The sequence below is a fragment of the Salmo trutta genome, chromosome 15, assembly GCF_901001165.1.
Source record: "Salmo trutta chromosome 15, fSalTru1.1, whole genome shotgun sequence".
Lineage (NCBI taxonomy): Eukaryota > Metazoa > Chordata > Actinopteri > Salmoniformes > Salmonidae > Salmo > Salmo trutta.
Window position 1 is genome coordinate 42,691,262 of NC_042971.1, and position 23,674 is coordinate 42,714,935.

General features: G+C 40.5%; 1 protein-coding gene across 1 annotated transcript; it reads left to right on the plus strand.

Moving 5' to 3' along the window:
- Positions 1-384: 384 nt before the first annotated feature.
- On the plus strand, positions 385-10,828 carry LOC115149108 (nuclear FMR1 interacting protein 2-like). Its single transcript, XM_029691633.1, has 4 exons — positions 385-489; positions 1,943-3,613; positions 5,032-5,064; positions 5,231-10,828. The coding sequence occupies exons 2-4, from the start codon at positions 2,107-2,109 to the stop codon at positions 5,281-5,283; spliced, it is 1,593 nt and encodes a 530-aa protein (XP_029547493.1). The 5' UTR covers positions 385-489; positions 1,943-2,106; the 3' UTR covers positions 5,284-10,828.
- Positions 10,829-23,674: the final 12,846 nt, after the last annotated feature.

Below are 23,674 nucleotides of genomic sequence, written 5' to 3' on the forward strand. Positions count from 1 at the left end.
ATTTGAATTCTTCTCGCGTCCTCTCTCCTTCTCAAAACCCATTGTATGAGAAAGCCAGAGGTACCGCCCCTCTGGTCTTCTCCTCCAATGGATTTTGAGAAGGAGACGAGGAGAAAGGACGCGAGGCGATACAATTGAGATGGTCCCTGTTTCTGCTTCACTTGCCCAGTGAGCTACGGCGCACACTGGTAGAAGGACTCGGATATTCTATAACACTTCAATGGAGGAACAGCCCAAAGATCGGGCACAAGATAGACGATATCACCACTATGAAGAAGAAAGAAATCATATTCAATACAAATCATCTCTAAAAAATGATCAGATCTACTTCCAGTACCAGGAAACGCAGACGAAGAAAACAGGTTGGGCCATCCGGAAAAGTTAGGCAGCAAATACAAATTACTTAACTAGCTAGATAGCCACATTATTACCGACGTCAATGTAGCGTGCTAGCTCGCAGGACAGTCATAGCAGGATGGTAGCGAGCTGGTAAATATCAATTTAACTTATTAGCTAGCTGTGACTAGAGTTGAGTATGGCTAGTTTAGGGATAGTTAACCGTCGCGTGACAGCTGTCGCTGGTGGTTTGACAGAGGGGATTGACCTTGTGCGCCGGTTTTACCACCCATTTCTACATTTATGGTACTCTGACAATTCCCCTGTTTGACTAATTAGTCATTTTGTAGTTAAATTATTTTGTGACGTGAATACGTTGAGTTTATCCCACAAAGTAAGGGCTAATTTGGTATGAATTCCGTGAAATATTTTGTTAACAAAAACAAGCCGGCTCCACTGGAATGTTCTGAATTGCCATTTCCTGTCGGCCATGTTAGAAAATGCAAGCGGGGAAGCTAACGAGCTAGCCTGCTAATCCTAATAACGAGAGTATAAAATAAGTTTCAATGTTATTTTGTTTACAAATTACCACTTGGCTGCAGTCAGGGCTACAAAAGCAAGATGACTAGTTACCTAACTTAATTTTGAGACTTTCCAGTGATTAAATAACTACTGGAGCTAGTGCCAGACATTTTACACTTACGCAGCTGCGGCTTGGTCGGGCCTGTTGCGTCTAACTAACTAGCCATGAAGCCACGCAAACATGTTAGCCTGGGTAGATGACCTGAGGAGTGTTAACAGTTAGAATTGTCTTTTCAGTTAGCTGATTGATGCATAGGATTTAGATTTTTAATAAACAATTCTGAAACAATTGCTTACTGATGTTTTTAGCTACATGGTTTGAAATGTAATTGTAGCATCACCAGTTTCTTTAGACTAGTTTAGACTTGATGGTATGCATGCAAACAAAATTGTGCATACCTTGAACCCTCTCTTCAGTTCAGATAAGGAAAATAAAACGCTTAACACAATTTGTTATTCTATAACATTACTTAAGATGTTATTTGTTAACTCATATTGTATACATATCTCTTAGGAGCAAGATGGCAAATCATTAATTTAGTTGAAAGCTTTGTCTTTAGACGCTAGTGTGGTAAGTACTGTTGAATTCACTAAAGTCAGGCTCAGTCACACTGACAACCACCTTCCGGTTACCAAAAGTTATAGGAGTGTAGGTAATTGCTATTTCTACATACAGCACACGTTTTTCTGAAGTGATTTAAGTATGGTATCTGTTAACAAGTAGGCTATGGGACTATTATGTTCAAGGGAATCTGATCTGGGCACTGGCATGGTTGCTTGCTACCAGCTGACCTATTCAGTCTAAATTGCCATGATACAGCATGTCTTGTAAAGGCCTCACCATGTTTCCTGCAAAAGGAGCTTCGAGGTTGCATAGGTCTTGTAAACAGATTAGGGCTGTTAGTCCCTCTTGATATAGAGAGGTGGTAGGGAATTATGGAATTTCCTTGGACTTATGTTTGTGTGTCTGTTCACATGTTATTGTATCACTGGCAGTGCAATTTTCTTTTGTTTCCGTTTACAGGCAATGGGAAAATAAACACCAGTGACGTGGAGGGGGAGAAGATACTGTCTGCAAATTATTTTTTTTGTATCCCTCGACCCACCAACAGCAATGGTAACAGACATTTGATAAACACTAATGTAAAACAGAAGTCAACACGAAAGGTTTATACCACTCTTTCAAAAATGGACAGCAAAGAAGGTGTTGATCACAAGAAGAAGATGGACAGTGACAAGGACTTAAATTTCACTAATGACTATGAGGGAAAGCTGTTTGACAAGGAGTCTGCATTGCTTCTGAATGGGGTGGTAAACTCTGCTCATATTACCAATGGTTACTCCAGCAAGTCACCCCCTGACAACGATGGCAGTGGCTCAGAAAGTGGATATACTACTCCTAAGAAACGCAAGGCCAGACGTAACAGCATCAAGAACACAGAGCATGTGACAAGCGAAAAGGAGCGAGCCATGCAGCAGGGTAATGCTACACAGGAGCCAGAGGCTTCTGGACTTGAACCAATGGAGAAAGCGGTGAACTCGAGACTTGTCCATAAAGCAGATGCCCAGACAGCAGTCAGGCAGATGGTGGCCTCAGAAGTGGCTATGGGTGAGTTACAGAGGAAAAACTCAGACAGTAAAACTGCTGCAGTTGCCCTTGGTAAAAAGTTTGAGGATAGGCCCAAAGCCAAGCTCTCAACCTCTTCAAAAGAGGACTCTTGGACTTTATTCAAGCCCCCTCCAGTATTTCCTGTGGACAACAGTAGTGCTAAAATAGTGCCCAAGATCAGTTATGCAAGTAAAGTTAAGGAGAACCTCAAGAAAGCAGCCCAAGCTGGAGGAGAGGTACATCCTCCTCAGGTGCCTGGTAGATTATCACAGGTCCCCATGTCTGCTATGAAAACCATCACCTCAGCTAGCGTTACTAATGGTTCTGTTTCTGGAGATGGAAATGGTTATCCCTCTGTCGGTACCTTCTTCACTCCTGCTGCTAGTAGTATTCCACCAGCCCCCTCTCTCCCATGCGGGGAGAATGTAGCATCCTTTTTGGACAATGACTGTAGTTCTTCAACCAACCTTACAGCAGACCTGAGAAAATGTACTCTTTTCATTTACCCCCTAAATCCTTTAAATATGCAACCTGTGCTCCCGAGTGCTCGCCAAGTGGACACCCCGGCTGCTCAGACAAATCAGAAAGCCTTGGGGGACATCTTCCAGAATCAGTGGGGGCTGTCCTTCATCAATGAGCCAAATGTGGGGCCAGAAGGAGGAAGCAGGCCGGTGGCTGCTATGGAGGGAAAGGCTACGGTGGTCACATTTCAAGGGGAGCCATGCCCTGCTGTTGCAGCTGAGCCAGGCCTTGATGCTAGCCTATCAATCCCAGAGCCTTTGCTTCTCACTTTGGCTCAAGACTCAGAGAAAAGGACTAGTGCCTCAGCTTGCCCCCCTGCTACAATGAAGGGTGAGGATGGGGCAAAGGCTCAGCTGTCTGGACCGGATGAGACAAAGGGCGAGGCAAAGGGTCTAGGTGCAGTTGTGTTGGCCTCTGGTAAAGACATTAGTGATGAGCCTGCACAGGCCCCCCTGACCAACCTGGTGTTGGGTCCGTCTAAAGAGCAGGCCCACTCTAAGAGCCTGGACAGAGGTAGCTGGGGGTTGTTTGATCTTAAAGCTGCTGTTACTTATCACACTAAAGGTAAGTCCTCTTGCTCTGCTGTGTCATTTCTATAAACGCATAACACATGGTAGTACTAGTGCTTGACTTGGGATGAAAGGTGCAGGCCCATTAGACCATGTTCACAAATGTACATTATGCTATAGCTAGATCTGATTATTCACTGTTAAGGGTTCATACACATTTTGACTGATGGAATTTCATGACTTCTAACCAAATTTCTATGACCAATAATTAGTGGTGTCTCCTACATGGAAAAACTCTTCGCAAATGTGGTATTGACACGAAGGCTGCTGGTCTGTTTTCTATATGAGCAGCTGGTGTTTAGGCTACAATGTGGTGTTTTAGAGCGGGGCTTGAACAAAAGCCTGCACACCCAGTAGCTCTCCTATAGGATGGTTGGCCACCCTTGATATAGAATATTACAACCAAATACTTTTGTATTTATTCAGTTATTCCCTCATTCAGTGAATCAGAAATAACATTGATAAGTTAGGCTACTTCAAAGCAAGGTAGCTAACTAAGACATGTTTATCTATAACCTTATAAGGTTAAAATATCTATGCACAGCATAGAAGTAGTTTGTCGATTAGGCTATTAGAATATTTTTAATGTCGGAATTACATGGCTAGCCTACTGTTTCAATAGAGGAATCCCAGCTTTCCAATAACGGTGTCAGATTTATTTCGCAATAGTGCTGGTGGAAAGGCATCAACAACATTAATGCTTATAGCTAAATGGTTAAGTAGCGAGAGAGCTTGTATTATGACTAGTTATGTTTTGAATTGGCTATATAGTTAGTCTATCATTATTTTATAGGTTACCTCCTCGGGCAACGGCCCACTGGCATACACGCAAATGATGCACAGCACACACAGAGACACGCTGAAGGTTAGGCCTAATTCTGATTATGGCTGATAGATTGATAATATACTGTATTTAGGAAAATGCAATATTAAAATTCCATGACTTTCCCTTATTTGACAACTTGGACCAGCGCATCCTGCGCATTCTCAATCTGCGCATTGTCTACTGGCACACATACACCGGATTCACAGACTAGTGGCAAATAAACCTGAACAAAGTGGAATCAGGATATGAATGCCCACTCTCCATTGCTATTCGATGCATGTCCCACCTTCATTCCGCTTTGATCAACCTTTTTTTGACGCTGTGTGTGAATCCGGGCCAGCGGTAGGCAACTTTGTTTCATAGAGGAGCCGGTACGCAGTTCTGAAAAAATTGGAGGTGCCGGTACAGCACTCCAGACAGCTCTGGCCCAAGTCGAGCACTGGTTATTACACATTGGTAGCTTTAACATACTATTTCACTTGCACCAAAAGCTTTTAATCCTTTAGCATCACATAATTGTGTGTCTAATAATAAAATGTATTATGCACTTGGAGGTATTAATTGATCTTTGTTTTTTTTCTATACAGAAATGGAATATGTTTTCAATTTGCAAAAACAAGGTAAAGGTCTCTCTTCTGTATAGTGTTTTCAAAGTTGTGAAATTGGGTTTTCTATTTGATGTTCAAAAGGTATACAGCTGAAGTTTGAATAACATACATTATGAATTGCTAACTAAGTTCCACAGGGCCTACACACTGAAACATTTCTGTCCTTTCCTTCCTCCAGATCCAAAAAGAGTAGTCTTCTATGACAAGACCAAGGATGGACCTGATCAGTGAGGTAGTGATTGTCTGTCAACACTAACCTTCTCCCTACCTGGGTGCTGCAGTTATCTTTTTTGGCGGTTATAATCCCTTTGGAAAAACAAAATCGAGACAACTGTGATATTGGGACTGACGGATGAGTGTCCTGTGACAGACTTTCATTGGAATATAGAATGGGATAATGGGGACACATTTTTTGCTGGGCGGTGGGGGGCATCGCTGCAGAGGAAGACAAGGGGAGGGGTATTGTGAGGACATATAAATCCAAGTATTGGAATGAAGTTGAGCGCAGACGCTTCTGCTGATGCTCTTGACTACACAAAGACGCAAACACTTGAAAGAGATATTGGGTGCCTCAGTCTCCCATGTGAACGGACACTTGTGACACTTTCTGCTGTGTTAGACATTGGTCTCATAGCGCCTTCCTCTGGGTGTTGAGGAGAAATAAGATGAAGGCCCAAACTGCACCTCCCAAGCCTTTATCCTGTTGCCCATTGTACTATATGGCGAGTATCGGTCTGACAGTAAGATGCCTCAATCATTTTATGTCCTCATGCATTCAAATTATTCCAATATATGTAGATCTGTGCTATGATTTATACATACACATCAGTATATGTGCAAATTTGAATTCATTTTGAAATAAAATGAACTATAAGCTCAGATAAGAATGCCTTGAAATTGAAAGATTACGAGAAGACTGTTAGGCTGCAGGTTAAATTATAAATATATTTTAGGGAAAGCATTTGTCTTAATTACTTTATTGAAATAACTATGCCCAGCAAAGAACTGACTGCTGGGTGTCTCTTTATACCTATTTTGTTTTGTATGGTTTAGCGATTTCAGATGTGATCTACAGTAGGAACAAACTTCCAGAGCACAGATAGTTTCATTCTAATTGGACACTTCTCTAAAGACAGGTCATAATCTTGTGGTTCGGTTCTCACTTTTTGGTAGGCATGCTAATCAGTTGAAAAAACAGTTTAATTATGTAATTGTCTTCATCTGAGTTTTGCTTTTGTTTATTATTTTGACTCTTCTTAAGCCCTTGCAGTTGTCAGTCCACATATTTAATTAATTTCAAATTAAGATGGATGTAGGCTATTCCTTAATTTGTAGCTTCTCTTGAGCTATTCACCTGATTGTGGGAGTTTTCTGAAAGATGAGAAGTGACTTATTGTGGCACAAGGGCTATGTATGTGATATTTCTTTAAAAAAAAAATGTTGGTGTATTTGATCCGTAAGAGGCTCAAGATGTCAGTAATTCATTAGACCTACCTAGGTTATATCTGCTGATACTACATGGAGAAATGGCTCATTTCCTTATTTTCTTGCTCAAACAATTTGCTTTTTATTTGCTAGCCAACTTATTCAGCCTAGGATACTTTGTGCTTTTTCAGCATTTGGTCTTTTAATCTCTCTCTAGTTATGACAATATTTCTTGCACAAAGTATTGGTGTGGATGAGACGTGAGAAGTCGCAGTTTAATATAACCAAGAAAACATGACAACCATCGCAATACTAATTATTTCATGTCGCAGACCAGCCACTCTTTGTTGTACTGTTTGTAGAGATGTGGTGATGACGTTTCATAATACAGTATCATCCAGTCAGTGTCTTTGATCAAAGTGGTTGTGTCGAGGCCTATACATGGCAAGGCAGGCCACATTTGGTAATACAATGAGTGGACAGCCACAATGTCATTGGAACTACCATCTTTCTCTTCTTTTTTTGAGCTAAGGGAGGAAGTGTCTTAGTTTATTTTCTCTAGCATAAGTGATTTGTTTATTGTGTGGATTAATAGCACTTTATGTAACACTTTTTTTTTTTTAAATATATTTTAATTACTACAGATACACATACTATATATATAAAATGACATGAAATACTAACTTCTTTTAAGAATGGCTTTGGACTGTTGTTCTTTGTAAGACAAATAAATGAATAAATACCGAAATACAAAATGTCACTCAGGTAGTATTGGTAAAGCCATGACAAAGTTGGATAATTTTGTTTTCTGCCAAATGGTTCAGAACAAGATCCTCGTATTGTGCTCAAATATGAATTGGAGTGATATTTAATAATGAACTACAGAGCTGTGATTTAAAATACCAAAACATTTAGCTTGCAGAAAACACTGACATGGCTTGCAATCAGCTGTCATAGATGTTATGTAGGCTTTGAACCTTTAAGTTCTCTGTTCAGGAAATTTCACGTTAATAAGCACACTGATTTCCACCGGTTTCCACCTGTTATAGGACAGTGTGACATCTTACTGTCCTTGATTTATTTTATTTTTTATTTTTTTCACCTCGTCATTCATGGGCTGAAGCATTTCTGAGTGTACCCGCTGCTGAATCCCAGTCCAGGTTATATGCAAAGGCAGGAATCTATGCCTGAGATTCCTAGTCCAGCCCTCACTTGGGGTTCCTGGTGACCTCTTGGCTTATTCTTCCAGACAGAGGGAACTACAAGAAGGTCAAACACACCCCTGTTGTGTACAAAACTGTGTCTCACACACACTTAAGTTACTTCACTGTGGAATTCTAAGCAGAGGATAGACCTCTGGGACGTGGTAATTAAGACCTTTTGTTTTGCTTCCATTGTATGCTGTGTTGAAGTGTTATCAGATTAGCTCAGCTTCAATCAAGAGCACGGTATCTTATTTTGCTAATGCTGCACAATAGCAAAAATATCACTTATTGACTTGATTGGCAGCGGAAATTATTTTTGTGCGATGGACAACCCAGTTTGCAATGGTGGGCATTAGCGGCTAAAACTGTTTTGGGTTTTTGTGCTTTGATTGTTTATGCACAGTTGATGATGTAACTTCACTAGGTTCCCTAAATATTGGAATAGGAAACACCAGATCATAGCATGAGGTAAAAAAGCCAAAACAAGTTGTCTTTTTCATAACTCTAACCTCCTTTTTTTATTTTATTTATTTTTTTAACTTTTGATCCTGAGTGGAAGAACAAGAAGCCCTATGCTTCTTTGTAAAACAGGGGGAGCAGTCTTGCATGGGTGTGTAGAAGTGTGCTAACAGTCCAAAGTACTTCATTTGTTCATTGTTTTGATTCAGACATGTCCCCTTATGTTGAATTTGATTCTTAAAGGCCCTGTGCAGTCAAATGTAATTTCCCGTGTTTTATATATTTCCACACTGAGGTTGTAATAATATTGTGATAATGACCAGACATTTCAGCCTGTGTTGGTGGGATGGAGTGTTGGCCTGCCTGGTGACATCACTATGCGGTAAATGAGTTAATAGACCAATAAGAAAGAGTTCCAAACCTCTCTGCTAGTAACAGCTAGGCAAGTTTTCAGTTTTCCCCCTCCCCACTCAGGCCACTCCCAGACAGTCCCAGCAATGCTTTTGTTGAGAAATTGTTCTTTGCTAAGAAGCCTTTTTTTTTTTTTTCAATTAAAACAGTCAAAAAGAATCACACTAAGGTACCTAATTGTTCCCAGAAATGATTTGATATTTAGGTAATGGCTGCATTGGACCTTTTTTAAGAGCGATCAGTGATCTCCAGGGAAATATTGCAAAAGTCTTCAAACACTTAACAAAAAAAACAAAAAAAAAACATTTTGCTATGTGGATTTCAGAAAACATAGCTATATTACTTAACGATAGTGTTGTAGCCTGTAAACCAAAAACTGGTTCTTAATGGAGATTGTTTTATGAGCACTCTGCTGGGGAAGTGAGTGAGTTGGTGTGCTTTGTGTGATGAAAGAAAAGCATGAAAGTGATGTGTCTGTATTTTCAACCCCCTTAGGAGGTGCAAGCACCTCAAGGATACTCACACAGGCCTCTGAGTTCCGAATGATTGGTTAGGCCACTTTGCCTAGCTGTTTGGTGTGCGTGTGAAAGTGAGTTCTTCCAATTATATGCAAGTGTCCCATTTTTTTTATTTTATTTTTTATTTTTTTTTCTCAAGACCTCATGTTCAGGTGCCTGAGTGAAAAGTATGCTTTTACAGTAATTTTAAGATTTTTTTTTTTTTGTGTGTTTTGAATATTGTTACTAAAATGATGTGCCATTTTCTTTGTCCAATATTTCTTTCTAAAACATTTTGCAATGCTGTTGAACATTTCTTACAGCTTCATTTGTTGCTTCCTTTCACTGACATGGAAGAAGCTGAAAGCAATGTGCGTTTTAGCTGTTTTGAATTAATTTCACAGCTCTCAATCATATGACCTGCAAATAATTGTTCAGTGGGCTTGCATTTTGAATAAACTGCTTGCTGGTATATTCTAGTCAGTCCGTTGTTATGGTCTGAAGTAGAGCAACGTTGACTTTTACTTTTCAATTGATCTAACACGTGTTTAATAAGCTGTTTTATTTTTGAATTGTCACTTAATTTATTTGTAGTTGCACAACCAGAGCGAAACTACTTTGCTTTAAAGGAAAATGGGGAGAATTAGGCTAAGGTGTCTCATTTGATCATAACACAGACCTACTTTTCTAAAGACCATTTTCGTTACTGTATATTGAAGCTAAATTCTCAATTTTATATAAAGCCCCAATGTTCAGATCCTTGTGGCTGAAAACAATGTTAAGCCTACTCCTTGCTTAGTTTTGCTATTTGTCAGAGTACACATGATTTTATGTTCAATGCATTTCCTCATAGTAATGCTGGCAACGTGAGCACTGAACACAGTGTTCCTGATAAGAATTTCTCCCTGATGTTCATCACGTGTTAAAGGGGAGTGATGTAAAGGAGATAGATGTACTGTTTGACAACCATCTTATTTCAAGTTTGCCAAAGGTACAGTACACAACTCAGATATTCAGCTACTGTATGGTCCATGCACTTAGATTGGAAAGACTTTAAGCCTAAGCCACCCGTTGTCTCAGCCAGTCAGGTTTGGGTGGGACCACAGCAGCTGAATGCCATTGTGGGAGTCTGTTGTATTTGTTAGGACACCCCCCCCCCCCCCCCCCCCCCCCCTCCAAAAAAACATAAATAGAGATAACAAATACCAAAAGTGCTGCTTCTTCCAGTTATCGGTTGTCTGTAATGGGAAATGCTGGATTTAGGATGAAAATGGAGCACAAAACACTGTCTCCAACTTTTTGCTGTCCATGCCTGCTGTTAAAACGTTTTTATATGGGGGGAGTGGGCGTGCGCACGCATGTTTACTCTCTTTGGCACCTGAGATATTTGTAGACACACACATCGCTATGTTAACGACAAGGAAGAAGTGTTTTATTTCTGGGGCTCCACAGTGCTACTGCGGTCATACGGAATATGTGTCTGAAGATTACAGCTGTGTGGTGCCAAGTCCATCTCTGTACCAGTTCTCACTGTCATATCTTGTGCCTGTTGATGAGTTATCAATCTGCTCCAAGTAAATTGACCCCTCAGAATTTGAGGCAACAGCAGAAAGTGTATTTTGTTTTATAATTTGACATTTAAGTGTTAATGTGACATCTGGAATGGTTTAACAAATGCATCACATTACGAGTACCTAAATGTATTTTTTTATTTTTAAAGCATGATATCCCTTAAATTCCAAACCAATGTAATAAATTAAAGAAATTCAGTGTTCACAATTTCAGTTTCCATTAGTGTTACATTTCCTTTAAAAATGCTTACCGGTTTCAGTTGTTTTGTTCTCCCTTACCCTAACATTTTCAATTGAAATTTCAATGGAAATAAAGGATTTCACAGTAGGTCTGGGACAAGACTTGGAAAATTGAAGTGCACCTGATTCCACAGGAGGCTGCTGAGGGGAGGATGGCTCATAATGGCTGGACCGGAAACCGTGTATTTGAGTTCGATACCATTCCATTTATTCCATTCCAGCCATTACCATGACCCTGTCCTCACCAATTAAGGTGCCATCAACCTCCTGTGCCTGAATCTACAATAGAGCCCCACAGTAGAGGTGTCATAATACCCATAAAACCTAGCGGTGGTTCCAATTGTTTTTCCACCATTCATTTTTACCATAAGGTTTTTTAGAAACCCTTAAAATAAAGGGCTGTGTTTCTCATCGGCTTACCTGGCGTGACATTTTAATAACCATAAATCTCTCCCGGACAAGGTGACTTACCAATATATTTGGCACTATTTACTCTGATTTTAAAATGCTTTTAAAATTACCATCAAAGTAGACATGCAAGACTACAAATCCCTGCAAGCTCCTGCACGTCATCTCTAACTGACACCTTTGCTAACAGGTATTGTCGATTTAAAACTTGCACAAAACAGTTCACAGAATTGTCCATTTAAAGAAATGTAGCCAATTTATTCATTACTACATTTAACTAACAGTTAATCCTGAGATTCTTACCTTTGCCTCGATTCGGCAGTCTCGTCCAGATTACAGCATTTGTGTTTTTTTTTTTTATAATAGCCAAATTCACAGCTAGTTAGCATTTCATTTTTGGGGGGAGGATAAATACAGACGACTATATTGATAAGTCACCTTGTCCCAGAGAGATTTACACGGTTATCAAAACTACATGAAACACAGCACATTTTAAGTACCTAAAAATGAATGGTGGGAAAATGATTGGAACCATTTCCCTGTTTGACTGCTAGGTTTTATGGGTATTATGACTCATACTGTGGTGCTCCATCGCTGAATTGCTATGAAAATGGAAGGTTGCTGCAGCACCTGACCATTTGCTATAGACAGCTATGTTGGTGAGCATTGAAAGTTGAGTAATACCATGTTTTATTTGTGGCGCCATTCTTCCATTTATATCAGTATTTTGGGATGAACAAATCTTGAAACCAGATGGAAAAGGGGTATACATTGGTCTGGAAACCAAAAAAGGTTGAGTTTGTAATTCTAAACACAGTTCCTTCTATGCTACAGGTAGAGAACAAAACACGGAAACCCTCAGTGGTGGAAAAAGTACCCAATTGTCATACTTGATTAAAAGTAAAGATAACTTAATAGAAAATGGCTCTAGTGAAAGGCACCCAGTAAAATACTACTTGAGTAAAAGTCTAAAAGTATTTGGTTTTAAATATACCTAAGTATCAAAGTAAATGTAATTGCTAAAATATACTTTATCAAAAGTTAAAGTATAAATAATTCCTTATATTAAGCAAACCAGACGGCACCATTTTCTTGTTTTTTCAAATTACGGATAGGCATGTGCCCATTCCAACCGTCAGACAATTTACAAACGAAGCATTTGTGTTTAGTGGGTCCGCCAGATCAGAAGCAGCAGAGATAACCATGGATGCTCTCTTGATAAGTGTGTGAATTGGACCATTTTTCTGTCCTGCTAAGCATTCAAAATGTAACTTTTGGGTGTTAGGGAAAATGTATGGAGTAAAAAGTACATTATTTTATTTAGGAATGTAGGGAACCAAAATATAAATAGTAAAGTACAGAGACCCCCCAAAAACAACTTAAGTAGTACTTTAAAGTATTTTTACTGAAGTACTTTACACCACTGGAAACTGTGGGCAAATGAGGAACAACAAGTACCCAAAGCAGAGGCTACATTAGGTAACCCATTCATAAACATTTGAGGCTACTTTAGATAGCAGAAAAACATGAATTTGTCTATGTCTGGAAATAATCATGAGTGGTAAAGTGCTGTCCCAGTTACCCTGACAACACCCCCATCTCCTGGTGGTCCTGAAACACTGCAGTATAGCTATTCATATTGTGGCAAGCAGTACTTCTTGGGATTGGGTTTGCTGTTAGCTAGAATGAAGCCATGTAAAGCTGATGGCTGTGTGTCTGTCTTTGTTTCTGTGTGTCTGGACTTTCTGCTTCTCTCAGGTCTCAGGTGCTGAGTAACAGATCTAAATTGTTTTCTGATCTAGTTTGACTGATCTGCCTCGCTCAGTGGCGTCCATCTGCAAAGCCCAGCTGGAGTGTAACGCACAGGAAGAGAGTGGATTTGAACCTCCATTCCTGAAGCCAGAACATCAACCCACTTGTTCAATATTGTTCTTCTCTCTTGGTTTCATCCATTTCCTCTCCTATGCGTCTGTCAACCTTAGTTCAGTGTTCTACTATATATTTATGCATGTGTATCATATGTTTGTAGCTAGTTAAGGTTCACACATCTCTTATCTGATTAATCCTCTTCCAGGCTCACAGCCCCAACCAACAAGTATGGCTTTAAAAACAAAAATTCAGTGTAGACTTGATATTTATCAAAGAAGCATAAGGCAATGTATGAATAAATCAGTATACACATCTCTTTTCAATAGTGTATGAACTATGTACTGTATGAATACTTTCCAGTAATAGCCGTGTTATTTTATATTAGTGCTGAAGTTTGATTTGGGAAAACCTTTGGTTCTAATAATATCCTGTGCAGTTCTGGCTGCGCCTTGCTCTCCCTCTCCCATCATTCCCTGTTCACTGCCACTGAACCTGTCTCAGCTGTTTTTCTTTTTTTTGCTTCCTCTGTCATGAGGTGTTTATACCGACACAACTTGCTTGTTTAACCCATTGTGTTATACATGTACTCTTTACTGATCTCCTTTTTGTACTTAGTGACAAAGGGTCTCGGAATATTGTTGTTGATTTCTGTCTGCAGGAAGTTGCCCTGCTATGTAGGGCTGCCGGCAAACGTGTGGCAACCATACATTTTCCAATTTTGATGCATTTATATGTTGATGTTGCATTTATATTTTTGTTCAGTATATAGTATGTGAGCTAAAAACATCTTTAAAGTATTCTTTTTAGAAAGTTCCAATGTTAGTCCCCACTACAACTACCCAATACTGTAACACTTCACAATAAGGTTCCATTTGTAAGGGGTTTATAAAAGGGTTATAATTGTTAACGATTATTTAATTATTTGTAAATGTATAACCATTAATAAATGGTTATTTCATTGGTCAAAATAGTGCAATAACTGGTCAGTGTTTGCCAAGTAGTGAGCCAATATTTACCTCCAGTTATTAACAATTTATAAATGCACTTACAAATGCTTATAATATTGAACCCTTATGTATCACCATGCAACCTTATTTTCAAAACTTTGTTCTGGTCTTTTGTGGGAGTTAAATCTGCGTTTAAGGGAATAGTTATTTTCTCACTTTTGGGTGTGATGTATTGGTGCTCTGTCCCAGGACTTGGCCCACCTTTGAACAGCCCCAGAACATTATTCCTCATCCACCAAACTTTACAGTTCGCACTATGTATTCGGGCAGATAGCCTTCTCCTGGCATCCGGCAAAGCCAGATTTGTCCTTCGGACTGCCAGATGGTGAAGCGTGATTCATCACTCCAGAGAACACGTTTTCACTGCTCCAGAGTCCAATGTCGGTGAGCTTTACACCACTCCAGTTGACGCTTGGCATTGAGTATGGTGAGCTTAGGCTTGTGTGTGGCTGCTTGGCCATGGAAACCCATTTCATGAAGCTCCCGACGAACAGTTATTGTGCAGAAGTTTCTTCCAGAGGCAGTTTGGAACTCGGTAGGTAATGTTGCAACCTAGGACAGACGATGTTTACATGCTTCAGCACTTGGCGGTCCCGTTCTGTGAGTTTGCGTGGCCTACCACTTTGCGGCTGAACCGTTGTTGCTCCTAGATGTTTACACTTCACAATAACAGCACTTACAGTTGACCGGGGCGGCTCTAGCAGGGCAGAAATGTGACGAACTGACTTGTTGGAAAGGTGGCATCCTGTGACGGTGCCACGTTGAAAGTCACTGAGCTCTTCAGTAAGGCCATTCCACTGCCAATGTTTGTATATGGAGATTGAATGGCTGTGTGCTCGATTTTATACACCTGTCAGCAACGGGTATGGCTGCAATAGCCAAATCCACTAATTTGAAGGGGTGTCCATATACTTTTGTATATATAGTGTATGTGGAGATATGATTCTGATGTCAGTCCAACATGCCGGTGACCTACATTTTTCCAAGTACTTATGAGGTGTTTGACAAAAGTCTCATATTTAGCTTTTTGTTTTAAGTTTCATTTCACGATATATTATTAAATACATATGAGAACATTATATCATGCTTTGGTTTAGCATTTCAGTTCATCTTTAAAGAAGAAGACAGAAGAGTGCGTGAAAGAAACAATGTTTACAAGATAACAATCTTTGGCATGATATAGTTAACTAGCTAAGTAGATCACGTTCGCTGGCTAAACGTTTGCTGCCAGCTAGCTAGCTAACATCAACATAACAGAATTTTCATGCAATTTGTTTAGCTAGCTTTTTTGGATTAACATGCCAGCTAGCTAGTTACCTAACCTTTGAACTCAGGTACTGTCTCTAGCTAGGTAACTTGTTAGTTAGCTAGCTAGCATCCTTTGTCAGCACACTAGTGGTTACAATGTTAACAACCAGATCTCAGAGCATTTACTTAAATCCGAGACACTCCATTTAGTACAGGGGCTCCCAAAAATGTTTGGCCTACGACCCCATTTTGATATCTGAAAATTCGTGCGAACTCAACCAATGTTTACTTTTTAATTGGGTCAGATAGCTATGGCAGTCAATTGCAAAACATTCAAACAGTATTTCTAATTGTATTCTCAACTCACCTAGTTGTTGTAGTTTTTACCCCCTCATCGTTACAACTCCCCAACGGGCCTGGGAGTGGCGAAGGGCGAGTGAAATATGACCCGCCAAACCGCGCTTCTTAACACACGCTTGCTTAACCCAGAAGCTAGCTGTAGCAATGTGTCTGATGAAACACTGTTCAACTGACAACTGAAGTCAGCCTGCTGGCGCCCGGCCCGCCACAAGGAGTCGCTAGAGCGCGATGAGCCAAGTAAAGTCAGGAACCAAAACTCCTCCATAGTGACCCGGAAATGCGTTGTCTGCAGCATTCGGTCACATGACCACTCGATCAGCTGTTCGATTTCACATAACGGCATGTCAACTGAGCCAGGATTACAGTCAAATAATTTGTTTTGTATTTCCCCTGCATGCTCGCATTCAGTTTCCCCAAATACTGTGTCTGTTACATATGCAAGGTGGCACATTTTCTTTTCATTACACAGAAAGTCAAGTCTGTTTTTTACATCCATTGCGAATGACAACAGTTCCTCTCTCATTTCAAAAAAATCTTTCCAACACTCCCCTGGATAACCACCAAGCCTCGTGGGAAATAGAACATTGTCATGCTCTAATCCCATTGGTAGCGTGACATTCTTCTTTGGTATATTTGCGATTGCCCAATTTAATGTGCATTCCACCACCTACTGTGCAGGATGGAAACAGGATTCCCCCAAATTTAACTAAATACCAAAACAACTACCAAACTACCCCAAGAAATTCTAAATAAACTAAACTAAATCAAACAACTTTTCTTTTAAAAATAAAACAGATGTAATCCCTACACAGGCTCAAGGGGAACCTGGGAGGGCGGGTCTTCTGGTGCCAGTACCCCTTGCAAGTCTTCAGATGTAAAATCCTTAAGTCCCAAAAACCTTCCTGCTGCAGCCACAATAATGTCCAGTTTCTTTGAAACTTGTGTCGTTTATAACTGTGGCAATGAATGCCACAAAATCCACCTTTTTAACACACAGGGTATATTTTGCCTGGCAGCAAACATTTACTACAGGCTATGGTGCGTCCACTACCATATCTTCACTAGCATCACTTTTTTTCTCTCCATTTTTTAATCGCCTCCACATAGGAGATTCGATTGACCACTCAATCTTTTGCCACCTCAATCTCCTTCACCCTTACAGGGCACTCCAGGAACTCAGGATCATGATCCCCACCACAATTGCAACACCGTCGTCCTTCTATACACCGTTCTTCAATATACTCTGTCCGTCTGCACATACTTGTCAAATCCTTTACAATTCTTACACTGCAATGGTTTGGGAACGAAAGCTCTTACAGCGTATCTTACATAACCAAAGAATCCAGACAACAGAAGTTTTGATCTTTGGAGTAGAGCACCAGTCAAAGGAGTAATCTCAGGTGTGACAACGGATGTTCAGGTTGAATCCCTGAAGAGAATTCGTGGTGTGATTGGTGCCCAGCGTCTGACCCGCTGGGTGAATGGAGAAAAATAAGAAAGTCTGTCAGTCCTGTTGTTTTTTTGATAAAGAGCAAATACCTACGCATGTGAAGCTTGGTTATGTAAGATACACTGTAAGAGCTTTTGTTCCCAAACCATTGCGGTGTAAGAATTGTAAAGGATTTGGCCATTTTTCAAGTATGTGCAGACGGACAGAGTATATTGAAGAACGATGTGTAGAAGAGCCTCACTGCAATCTTCCTCTGTTCTGCAGAAATACAATTAAATCAAAATAAGACCACTCCTGGTCACTCTGACAGACTCCACTTTTCCCAGCGCATACTTCACCATTTCCACACCTCAGGGGTCTCCCACATATGCGTCCTTACTCAAACGCATCCCAACAAGAAGTGATTCATTATCATTCATACAAGTATCCTCCATTACAATTTTAGACAATTTCCTTTTTCTTACAGTTTTCGATACTACTGTTTATGGTGAAGACTAATGTCCATTCAGATCATTGGTCTTCACCAACTTTGTTCGACGCTCTACTTGATTCGAACTGTTCATCCACTTCCACCATCTTTCGTAGCGTGAGATTGCATCTCAGCCCCGCACATTAATACACTGGGGTAAATAAAAAAATGGTGAAAGACCGACCCATCCAAGTGATACGCAGGGAGAGAGAAGTTGGGGAAGGTGCACGGAAGGGGAGATGGCGGAAGCAGGAGTGTCATTTGAAGCTGAAAGCACGTCAAGTACAGTTAGCAAGAAAGACGAGTGGACAACAGTGAAGTTCAACAATGGAACAAAAAGGGCTAAAATTGTTGTGGAAAATGAGTCTGATGAATCGTTGTTTGTTGGAGTATGTTTTTTGGATAAGGATGTTTGTTTGGGAAACCCTTTTGAAGTCACGAGGATGGTGAAGGCGGCGTTGGGAAAAGTGGATGCAGTCAAGGTATCCAAGACTGGTATGGTGTTGATATCGTCTGTATCTAAAGAGCAAAAGGAGTGTACATTGTGGCTTGCGGAATAATCTACGCATGAAGTGAACAGCTTTGATTTTCAGAGCAGGGCACCGGTAAAAGGTGATATCTCTGGCATCCCATTGGACATTGATAATCAATATCTTAGGCAAAAAATTCCAGGAGTAGTTAATGCACGTCACTTGACCCGTCTGGAGAATGGGAAAAAGGAGCATCTTTTATCTGTATTATTGGTGTTTGATGAGTATTTACCACCCTATGTAAAGTTGGGATATATAAGATATGGCGTAAGATCGTTCATGCAAAACATGATGGAATGCAAGAAGTGTAAAAAGTTTGGCCATGTCTCAAGTGTTTGCAGACAGAAGGAATATGTTATTTAAGAGTCAATGTAAAATGTTGCAAGTGTGGTGGGGGATCATATTTCTGAATTTCCTGAGTGCCCTGTTAGGGTGAAAGAGGTTGAGTTATCAATGATCAGGGCTGTACAGCAAATATTCTATGTGGAGGCGGTGAAGAGCGTTGAATGGGAAATAGGCCACAGTTCTGAAGAAGATATGGCGGTGGATGCACCACAACCAGTTGCAAATCTTATACGTCAATCAAGTGATTTGGATACTCTTATTGTAAAGAAGGTGGATTTTGTAGCATTTATAGCCACAGTTATTAATTGTACTGCACAAGTGTCCAAGAAGCTGGACATCATTATATCTGCAGCCGATATGTTTTTGGGCCTTAAGACTGAACAGCAGAAGCACTGCAAGGACTACTGTCGCCAGGAAATGTTCCGCCATCACAGGATCCTTCTGAGCCTGTGTAGGAACCTGATTAAAACAGAAAAGCAGGAAATTTTAGTTTAATTAACATTTTGTTACAGATAGTTTGTATGGATTAAAAAATAAAAATTCAATTTTGGATCCTTATTATCCACCTGTACAGTAGGTGGCGGAATGTACAAATAATTGTTGCGAACGCCATTAAACCAAAGAAGAAGACTCATCAAAACTGTTCCTGTTCATCCCCTGGCATATGCCTTTGAGCCTGTTTGTCGTTGTTCACTAGTAGTACCTTCAACTCATTTTGAGCAAGATAATGTAGTTGTAGACAGATTACACCACATGCTGAACAATTGCGAGTGGTGTGTTTGTGGCACAACTGTACTGTGATGCCCACAGTCACAGGACAACTACATTGTATTGTAATGACGTGGCTAGATCATAAATGAACAAAATGTCCAGACAAGAGGATTGCGTTTACGAATTCCCGGTTTATTAACCAAATTTAACACATGCTACTGTTTGGCCATAGCCCACGCCAAATAAACCAAGGAAAACAGTATCAAACAATGGTGACCCATCTCTTGTTAAGACCAGACATAAAGAGAGAGAACAATGGCTAAGCATGGTCTTACATTTGCGGTGCTGCACCCTCCTGCCAAAACCCCCGCCACTCCACCAACCACAAGGATGCAGTGCTGCCAACTCCTCAGTAGCTATTGGCTGTCCTAAAAGTCGCTAGAAGTCGCTAAATGACATCATCACCTTATTTGCATAATTGGCCATGTGCATGTAATTGTGATGGACGCTGTAGGAGAGAGGAATAACGTCGTGGGAGAGACAAAAAGTGAGTAAAAAACACCCTAAATATGTTTAGAACTACAAATGAGCAAGCTACAGAGAGTGGCACACACAGCGAATAAGAACCAGATATTTGAGGCCATGCTCCTCCTTCAGCACTTTATGGACCCCATTGTTAATCCCCGTCATAACAGAGGCATTGTCAGTCCCTATCCCCAGGAGTTTTTATTTTTTAAGACAACACTTCTCGAGGAAAGCCACAACAGCACGGGCTATAGATTTGGCATCTCCTCCCTCCAGCTCAACAAGCCCCAGAAATGTTGATACGATTGTCTGCTTGGTGTCACTAAAGTACCTTATCACAACCCCCAGGTACTTAGAAACACTTACATCCGTGGACTCATCGAGGAGGAGGCTGAAACGCTGGTCACCCACATCTGCGACCAACTTTTTCAGAAAGTATGGTGCTAGAACACTATTAATCATTTCTGTGCACTTTACCCTGTGCATTTTGAAGTGGGTAGCAGCAGTGGAGTCTGAGAAAGCAGCTCTACATGCTTCTCCAATGTGATCACATGCCAGCATGGAACAGTGTTCAGCAATAGCTAATGCCATGGTGGCCTCAGCCTTTTTTGCAGAGTCAATTTTTTTAACCATAAATGACAGCTTCGTTTTGGATGGAACTGTTATAAGGCTTTGCCTTCTGAGTATGTTTTTGAGTTGTCATGTGTTTTTTTACATCACTAAGTTTGGCGTAGAAATCAGCCTTAAAATACAGGCAGTATGCCCGTGTATCATCTCCAATAAACAGCTTCAACCAGCCTTTGAATTCAGGGTTTGATTCCCACTCCTTTCTGAGTGTACAGTTTAGACTGAGACATTACATTTTAGTCATTTAGCAGACGCTCTTATCCAGAGCGACTAACAGTAGTGAATGCATACATTTTTTTAACATACTGGTCCCCCGTGGGAATTGAACCCACAACCCTGACGTTGCAAACACCATGCTCTATCAACTGAGCCACACGGGACCATAATGAGCTACCCAGCTAGATGTTTAGCTTGTCGCAGAGAGGCACACACAGTGGACAAGGTGAGTAAGTGACTGAGGCTGTGTGAGTCAAAGGCAGTGATTTATTTTTGTGCAGTGATTTAGAACATTTTACATTTACATCCTGCCCTGAATGTAATCCAGGGCGGGATCAGCCAGCGGCGGCTTCATTTGCTGTCTGGACTCGGAAGGGTGAACATCTCCTGCTCTGACTGCAGCTGGGAGGGACTGCTGCACGAGGACTGGGCCGCCTGTGATTGCTTTGGGACGGGGTGGGGCCCACGGCAGCACCCGCTGCTCGTTGAGAAGAGTAAGAATGATACGTGCTTTCACGTCAGTCTCTCCAAAAGTCTCCAATAACACCAGAAAACATCGCTAGATTTGTCGCTAGTCGATTTTTTGAAAATGTGTCGCTAGAGGGGTCTGAATACTCGCTAAATATAGCGACAAAGGCAACACTGCAAGGATGCCTGGCATCGGAACATTCCAGGCATACCCGTGATTGGCAGATAGCAGGTTGTTTGGCATGTCGTACCCCGCGAAACGTTACTAGGCATTGTTTGCATTTTAGAAGAGCTAGTTAGCTAGTAAGGAACTAGCTAGCTAGCTATTTACAGATTATCCTGTGTCACTACGCTGTTTGATCGTATTGATGTGTATTGATTGGGTGAAAGTGGAGATGTCATCAATGTCAATGAATGTAAACAAAACCTAATCAGAGGCAATGCATTTGTTTGCTAGGAAAGCTAGCTAGCAAAATAACTGAGTGAAGTCTGGTGAATTGTGCCACCCCACAAGTTGCCAAGATAGTTAGCTAGTTGTTTACAACCACTTTTAGTTGGCAACTGTAATGACAGGTGCGTTTGTTGATATTTTACAGATCGTAACGCAATCCACTTTCAATGCCTATCTATTATTTGTAGGCTCCCTTGAATCCATTCCAAAATCGCACACAATCTATAATTATATATTTTCTTATTACCATACTTCTGATTACTGTTACAATCATAAGCATTCTATTTTTTAAGGACCTCATGTATTTCTTACAATAAGGGCACACTTAATAATCAGTATGCATGTTTCAGTCTTTACAGATTGACTGCTTATAGGCAATTCACCCTGAGGGCACTTGGGGAAGAGGAACTGAATGCCTATACCTGCCTGTATGGTCCATGCAATATGATCGCAATTACTACGGATTTGAAAATGCTTTTTATGATGGAAACATTAGACCTCCTCATGCAGTCTATTTTACATGTTGTTTATCCTTCATATATTTGATGCTGCCTACTGTAGGAAATGGTGTAATGAATAACAAAATGGCAATTACATATTAATTTCTCCATGCAATTTAATTTATTCCACCACCAAATTGTTCCCTATAGAGTATATATACAAAAGAAAGCCTCTCAAGCTCTTCTCATTCTAGGTATGTTGTCTCTCCCTGCACAATGTGCATGTGAGAGCCTTCTATTCACGCTCCTGGTGCATTCCAGGGCAAGGTCAGTTATTGAAAAGAACTAATGGTGTTTCAAGTGCTTTTCAACTGAGAACTCAGATAAAAAAACTAGTTCAGATCATGACGTCAGTGATCTTTAGGTCGGAAAGTCTAGAAAGATGCCAAAGTTTCTAACTTCGAATTCCGAGTTGTATGACCTTTCAAAATGATTTTTCCTGAGTTTCCAGTTGTCTTGAACGCACTGAAGTCAGAGATTTCAGAGTTCCCAGTTGTTTTGATCGTGGCATACGTTATCAGTCCATTTTGAGCTAGCTGCTATCTAAAGACACTGTCATCGAGACATGAACACACTATCACTGCTAGCTGTCAGTGAGAGGTGACCATGCAGATGACGTCACCGACTTGTCGTTTTCAAGATGGCCGTGCCCTGTGGGTCAGTGAGAACGTTTACAAAGTTTTTATTTACATATGCACATTTTTGCCATTTTAGGGGTTGAGACATGCTTTGTGATCGTATTAGGTTATTGAAACGACTCTTCATAAATCGTTTCAGTTCCACTGTAAAGTTTTATGGCAGACTACACCTATTGGTGTATTGCTGCCACCTACTGTACGGGGTATTGAAACAAAACAAAAATAATATATTCCATTGCGGGTAGGGGGGTGCCCGAGATAATACAAGAATAAATCAAAGCAACCATCCCTACACAGGCTTAGATGCCTCTGAGGATGGAGCATTCATCGACAGGATTCCTTGTAATGCCTCTGCAGAAAAGTTCCCCAAAAACGCTCAGCCGCACTCACGATGCCACTCAGTCGTTGTGCACCAACCACTTGATCCAATTTTTCATGTATATCCTTTGCATTTACATCTAGCGGCACCCAGAGATAACACCCTTGATATGCGCTCTGCTTCGAAGATCCACGCACGACACATTCCAATCTGGCCTTTGGACACTTCTCATAGCTAGCTACTGTATGTGTTACCTGTTGTTACTTCTACAATAAATTCTGTAATTTTTTTGTTACCAATTTGAATAAATGTATTTTATGTACACATTTATTATTTTTCTTACATTTTGATTTAAGGGAGAATGTCACTGTAAATGTACAGTATTATACTGGCAGCAGGGTTGTATTAGAGCATTCCTGCTGAAATTTACAGCAGGGATGCTGTAATATGTTCTACAGTAAGGAAAATAGTACTCTAAAATAAAATATATTACAGCATCTATAAAGCAAATTACTGTATTAAGCTGGTAACTCTACTGCCAGTATAATGTTTTAAATTTACAGGGGAAAGTTTTACAGTGTAGGATAAAGTGGCTCGCCCTCTGCTTGCCCTGACCAAAAGTTACACTTCCAGTGTAGCATTAAAAAATCTACTTATTTTGCGACTCCCCTAC